The sequence below is a fragment of the Rhincodon typus genome, chromosome 1 (assembly GCF_021869965.1).
Source record: "Rhincodon typus isolate 14 chromosome 1, sRhiTyp1.1, whole genome shotgun sequence".
Lineage (NCBI taxonomy): Eukaryota > Metazoa > Chordata > Chondrichthyes > Orectolobiformes > Rhincodontidae > Rhincodon > Rhincodon typus.
The window spans coordinates 111698365-111704796 of NC_063332.1; the positions used below are offsets into that span (position 1 = coordinate 111698365).

At 39.8% G+C, this 6432-nt stretch overlaps 1 protein-coding gene across 1 annotated transcript; it reads right to left on the reverse strand.

Annotated features, from left to right (window-relative positions):
• Positions 1-3193: 3193 nt before the first annotated feature.
• Positions 3194-5051, reverse strand: LOC125484474 (interleukin-8-like). The gene is made up of 4 exons (XM_048603340.1): positions 4944-5051; positions 4542-4656; positions 4253-4332; positions 3194-3633 (listed from the first exon to the last, which is right to left on the reverse strand). Exons 1-4 carry the CDS (start codon positions 5002-5004, stop codon positions 3614-3616), a joined length of 276 nt encoding a protein of 91 aa, XP_048459297.1. The 5' UTR covers positions 5005-5051; the 3' UTR covers positions 3194-3613.
• Positions 5052-6432: the final 1381 nt, after the last annotated feature.

A 6432-nucleotide genomic window follows, 5' to 3' on the forward strand; every position in this document is an offset into this window, starting at 1 on the left:
TAGGTGATGTTACGAGCATGAGTAAGAAGGAATTTCATGGACTCCATTGGATTAAGGATAACATGGGTGGGGGCCAGGGGCAGCCAGAAGACAGAGCATTCTAGACAATTCTCCATGTCCTTAACTCAAGATACAATCCTCTGTTAAGATAATTAAGCTGCTTCCTGTGTCTCCACTGGTCATCCACTGATTCCTGCAGTGATCTGACTGTTGTTTGGCTCAAGCAGACGTTTTGATTTCATTTGATTTATTATAATCGCATGTACTGAGATACAGTGAAAAGTATTGTATTGTGCGCTAACCAGGCAAATCATACTTTACATAAATACATCAGGATAATAGAACAGAATGCAAAATATAGTGTTACAGTTACAGAGCAGGTGCAAAGAAAGATCAACTCTAATATATGAGAGGTCCGTTCATAAGTCTGATAACTGTTGGAAAGAAGCTGTTCTTAAATCTGTGCTAGGGAATACTTTGATCGCCAGCAAGAGTGGCTCAGTAGCACCAGAACTGACTGAGTTGGCTGAGTTCTGAAGGACAAACTGTGAGATTCAACCTGAGAAATGGTAAGAAGGGATATAGGGATAAATCTATTTTAAACTTTTGTATCTTCAGCCTAATGGAAGAGGGTGGAAGAGAATATAACTGGGCTGGGAGGGGTCTTTGATTAGGTTGGCTGCTTTCCTACAGTGGGAAGTATAGACAGAGTCAAAGGATGAGTTATAACGGAAGTTACAATAAATCCCTTCAAAACAGAGTTTTATTCCTTCACTTGTCGCATTGTTTTCTAATTTGCCTTGCACCATCATCCCTTTTGCCATCAGATCTCTCCTTCATTCAGTCCCATAAGGACAGGAGTAGTTCAACAAAGTAGCTTGCCAGCACTTTCACATGTGCATAAAGGAGAGGGAATAAGTGCTGGCTTTGCAGCGATGTACAAATTTAATGAAATAATTTATTAATAATCAATCAAATTAATGAAAAATTGACATAGATAATGTTAATTCAAACAAAACCAACACATCTTAGAACATAGAAACAAGAGGAGGATGGTCACTCTGTTGGGACTGTTATAGACCTCCAAGTAGCCAGCAGGTACTAGAGGAGCAGATGTGTGGAGGGATGGCAGATACCTGAAGCAATAACATAGTAGTATAGGTTAGAGATTTTAATTTCCCCTGTATTGACTGGGCCACCCAGGATGTAACAGGGCTGGAAGGGGTGGAATTTGGCAAATATGTCCAAGAAAGTTTCCCCAGTCAATATGTAGAGGGCCCTACTCAAGAGGGTGCAACACAGGATCACCTCTCGGGAATTGAGGTCAGGCAAGTGACTGAAGTGTCAGTCGGGGAGCACATTGGGTCCAGCGATCATAACTCTCTAGCTATATTAAGAGTAAAAGGGTGGCTAGGGAGAGAATAGGTCCCCTTAAAGATCAGCATGGCCATCTGTGGGTGGAGCCACAGGAAATGGGGTAGATTTTTAATGAATATTTCTCCTCAGTGTTCATTGAGGAAAGAATCATGTATGCTAAGGAAATAAGGGAAACAAGTGGGGATGTTTTGGACTGCATACACATTACCAGAGAGGAAGTGTTTGCAGCCTTAAATTGCACTAAGATGGATAAATCCCCTGGGGCTGATCAAGTCCATCCTCGGATGTCATGGGAGGCTAGGGAAGAAATTGCAGATGCCCTTGCGGACATTTTTGCTTCATCATTAGCCACTGGTCAATTTGCAGAAGACTGGAAGGTGGCTAATATTGTTCCATTGTTTAAGAAAGGTAGCAAAGACAAGGCAGGGAACTACAGGCCAGTGAGCCTGACATCAGTGGTAGGCAAGTTATTGGAGAGGAGACTGAGGGAGAGGATAAACCAACATTTGGATAGTGAAGGTCTGATTAGGGATAGTCAGCATGGATTTGTGCATGGGAAGTCATGTCTGACAAATCTTTTAGAGTTTTTTGAAGAGGTAAACAAGAGGATAGATGAGGGTAGGTCAGTGGATGTTGTCTCTATGGACCTTAGTAAGGCCTTTGACAAGGCCCTGTATGGCAGGCTAGGAATGAAGGCTAGGTTGCATGGGATCCAGGGAGAGCTAGCTAATTGGATTCAAAATTAGCTCAATGGTAGGAAGACAAGGGTGATGGTTAAAGGTTATTTCTTGGACTGGAGCCCTGTAACTAGTGGTGTGCCACAGAGGTTGGTGCTGGGGCCTTTATTATTTGTTATTTACATAAATGATCTGGATGTGAATATACAAGGCATGATTAATAAGTTTGTGGATGATAGAAAATTAGGGAGTATCATTGATAGTGAGGAAAGTTATCAAAAATTACTGAGGGATCTTGATCAGATGGGGAAGTGGGCTGAGGTTTGGCAAATGCAATTCAATACAGATAATTGTGAGGTGTTGCACTTTGGAAAGTCAAACCAAGGTAGGACTTATACAATAAATGGTAAGGTCCTGACCTGAACAGAGGGACCAAGGAATACAAGTACATAGTTTGTTGAATGTGGTGTCACAGATGGACAGGGTGGTGAAGACGGCATTTAGCATGCTGGCCTTCATTAGTCGAGGCTTTGAGTATATGAGTTGGGATGTTACGTTACAGTTGTACAAGTTGTTGGTGAGGCCACACTTGGAGTATTGGGTACAGTTTTGGTCACCCTGTTATAGGAAAGACATAGTTAAACTGGAAAGTGTGCAAAGAAGATTTATGAGGATGTTGCCAGGATTGGTAGGCCTGAGTCATAGGGAGAAGTTGGCCAGGATAGGACTTTATTCCTTTGAACATAGAAGAATGAGGGGTGACCTTATTGAGGTGTATAAAATCATGAGGGGCATAGATAGGATGTATATATAGTCTTTTTCCCACGGATGGGGAATTGAAAACTAGAGGGCATAGGTTTAAGGTGAGAGGAGAAAGATTTAAGGAGGACCTGAGGGGCAACTTCTTCATGCAGAGAGTGGTGCGTATATGGAATAGTCTGCCAGAGAAAGTGGTTGAGGTAGGTAAAATAGCAACATTTAAAAAACATTTGAATAGGTACATGGATGGGAAGGGTTTACAGGGATAATGGAACAAATGCAGGTAATTGGAACTAGCTGAGTGGGCACCACAGTCAACATGGACCAGTTTGAGCCAAAGGGCCTGCTTCCATGTTATGGCTCTGACTCTATGACATCTGCTTTACTCTTATGCCTCCCCAAGTTCACAAGTCTGCCAATATTTCTTTTCCACCTGCACATTCTGATGATTAGGAATTATTTTCCCATATGAAAGGAGTATGTTAACCAATTGCTTTTAGTTGTACTGTATCTTGAAACAATGCCAGACCATATTCAGTATAATCGCACATCTCATATTTTATGAAAAGAAAACCTCTACCATGGCACAAAATTTCACAATAGCAGCCTGATTTCTTAGGCTCTGTGTAAACAATTACAGTATAAGATGGTTGAACAATGAAATACGTTACAGAGAATCAATGCAGGGGAACTGCTCAAACATATTGAATGGTGATATCAGAAAAAGAATGCTCTTCAGGGGCATTGTACAGCATCTTCCCTGGTGTGCAATCAAGTGAATCACATTGCTGCTTCATTTCTTAGTTATGTGGTCTGAAATCTGAAATAAAATTAAATAGAGTTTTTTTTTGCACAACTGCATGTATTTGACCCAAGGAAGATATGGCAAAACATTAACACTGCCAAATAGTACTTCAAACGTTAAGATAGAACCGATGATAAAAGGTTTACGAATTATGCACTAGAGCTGTCTACAATGCAGAGCAGAACATCAGGGAGCTGACCATGAAGGAAGGAAGCATGAAAAGGAGTTAAAGTTCCTGTTTTGATCACTGGGATAGCTGACATCAGCTGGCTGCTCAATGTATGACGACTGTGGGTGCTGGAGCATGGAATCACCCAGCGTTCCTGCACCAGGTTACTGACCAGTGACACCCCAAGCTCCTCCCCAGTTTACCACAAATGGGTGAGGCTGAGAACAGTGTCGGAATCAGTCCTGCTGCCACTGTGGGTGAATAGCTTGTTAGCATCCACTGTCACAGCTCGCATACAAATACCAGATTTAGGGACAAAGTAACAGAATGCATCAAGAGCCTGCATGAGTGGGCAGCAGACTGGTGTTAAAGCCTTGGCCAAAGAGCTGAGGACATATATGAGAAAAGCACTTCACTCGAGCAGATTTATTCATAGATAACATATGCAAGTTTACAAGCACTAACCTTTCCTGGATTTAATGATAATCTTCACCCACTTGGCATCAGGGCTCACACAAACTTTCTGCCCACTTTTCTTGGTAACGCTGTGAGGAAAAGATAAAACTTCAAAATTTAACTCACAGAAATTGGATATTACCCATGGAAGGTAAGAATCAGTGATCAAAACACAATCCTTCAAATCTGCTACATGAAGAAATTGCAATTGATCCAACATATTTACAAAGAAATTGCAGTGTCTCAATAGAAGTGGAAGAAGAAAAATTAAAGGCGATATTCGGACCTAATTACTCACATTATCTCCCATTTATGACAATGTGATCCTTTGGGAATATATCGTAAAGTCTTGATGGTTCTCGGATTGATAAAATTGGTGCTGGTCTTGGGGCACAGACACTGTCCTCCAGTACCTGGGATTGCAAGAGTGTACTTGTGAATGAAATCAATTGAACTTCAATTTCAATTTTGATTGTACTGGACAGAATCTTGACATTTTCTTTTAAGCACTGAATTCAGTTTTAAAACTACCATCATATTACCAAAAACATGTACCATCAGTGATCGTTTAATAGTTTAATGAACAATCAAGCAGCACACCGCGACATATTTGACAAATTATTATCTTATGAATATAATAATATTATAAATGATTACATTGCAGGCAAAACTAAAACTCAAGATAGACATGTTGACATACCCTGTGCAACAATAGCACACAGGAGCAGGATGCAAATCATTGCAATAGTAGCTCTGTTCATCTTTGACTTTGTTTCTGAATAGATTTCTGCTGAAGATCCTCTGTATACTTCAGTGTTACTGTCTCTGTCGAATGAAGTTCTGCTGCAAACAGGTCCAATAATCTCCTATTTATAGAAATCTTTTATTTTTGTTTTGCGTAATCTTGACCAGTGAAATCTGTTTAAATGCCATAGAAGGGAGGTTCATTACTCCTAAGTCAACATTGTTTTCATTTTGCAGTTTACATGATAGTCACCACTGTTACATAATTCACAGCAGCAACAGGCAGGGCAGGTAAGGTGAACTAATTAAATCTAGATTTAAACAAGTTAATTGCAGTTTTCAGAAATTGTCACCTTTGCCAAAATGCAAAAAAGGTATGGGCAGAGACAATGTCAAATTTGCCCTCCGATAAGCTTGATTTTAGAAGCAATATAGCTACCAGACCTATTACCGAGTAATTAACACGTTTGTCAAATTTTCAAACACATTCAAGTTTAATTATTTTCCCAGTAGTGCAATGTGGTTTTTTGTAAATTATCATAGCATCAAGTCCTTTTGCAGTCGTCATAATGCCTTTCTTTCTTATCAGTTAGCTTTCAATGACAATTAAAAATTGCTAAAATGAAACTATGTTAGTTTTATGCTTTTTATTGCTTTCCTAAAGCAATTAATATCAGATGATCTGCAGAATATTCCAGATTTTACACCTCAGTCACTGGGGAGCTCTTCATCGACGTAACAGTAAATACAGATAAATCAATGGAACTACATTTTAAAATTTATAGGGAATATTTCTGTCTTTCATTGGCTTCACCTTATGATGTGATTCTTAGTTCTGAATATTCAGCTTTGGAAAGTCGTGAATTGGTGTAAACGTCATTCTGGTTTTGTTTAGAGATGCCAGGTGTAACTAAATTTTAGTTTGACAATGCTGTAACTTTAGCTCTGAAATGGAATATTTGTTCCAGTGCAAATGTTTAAATAATTCACAGTCAGACATTATGTTGATTGTTTGTTGTTCGAACTACATTATTAACGCAAAATTATGATGTTTCAAAAATTTGCAGCAATCACATCACAAAAAAAATGAGAATATATTTTAGAAATTCTTCCTCTAAATGAATCGTTTCCCTTATTATCCCTTATTTTCCTTCCCGTATATCTGAACATCTTGTGCCTCAAGATAATTTAATCCAGCTCCATCCATCTGCAGCAGCCCTCAGAATAAAGTTTATAATGTCTCGCTGTCAGGCCACCCAAGACAATGCAATCTCTTTATTCTGGATGTGAGATTCCCTGCACAAACCATTTCCGTCCCTGCCCCAAAAATCCATTGCTGGCATTGGCATCTCACAGAATGTATTCCAGTGACTCGTTTTGTGGCACAGATGCCTAAACCACTCCATTCGAGGCACCAGCTTTCAGCGTGTGCCGGAAGGCAATGG

Coding starts and splice junctions, on each gene's coding strand:
- LOC125484474 (XM_048603340.1), bottom strand. CDS start 5,004: ATGAACAGAGCTACTATTGCAATGATTTGCATCCTGCTCCTGTGTGCT. Junction 4,657..4,943: donor GTGTGCTATTGTTGCACAGG/GTATGTCAACAT, acceptor TTGCAATCCCAG/GTACTGGAGGACAGTGTCTG. Junction 3,634..4,252: donor TATCATTAAATCCAGGAAAG/GTTAGTGCTTGT, acceptor ATTTTATTTCAG/ATTTCAGACCACATAACTAA.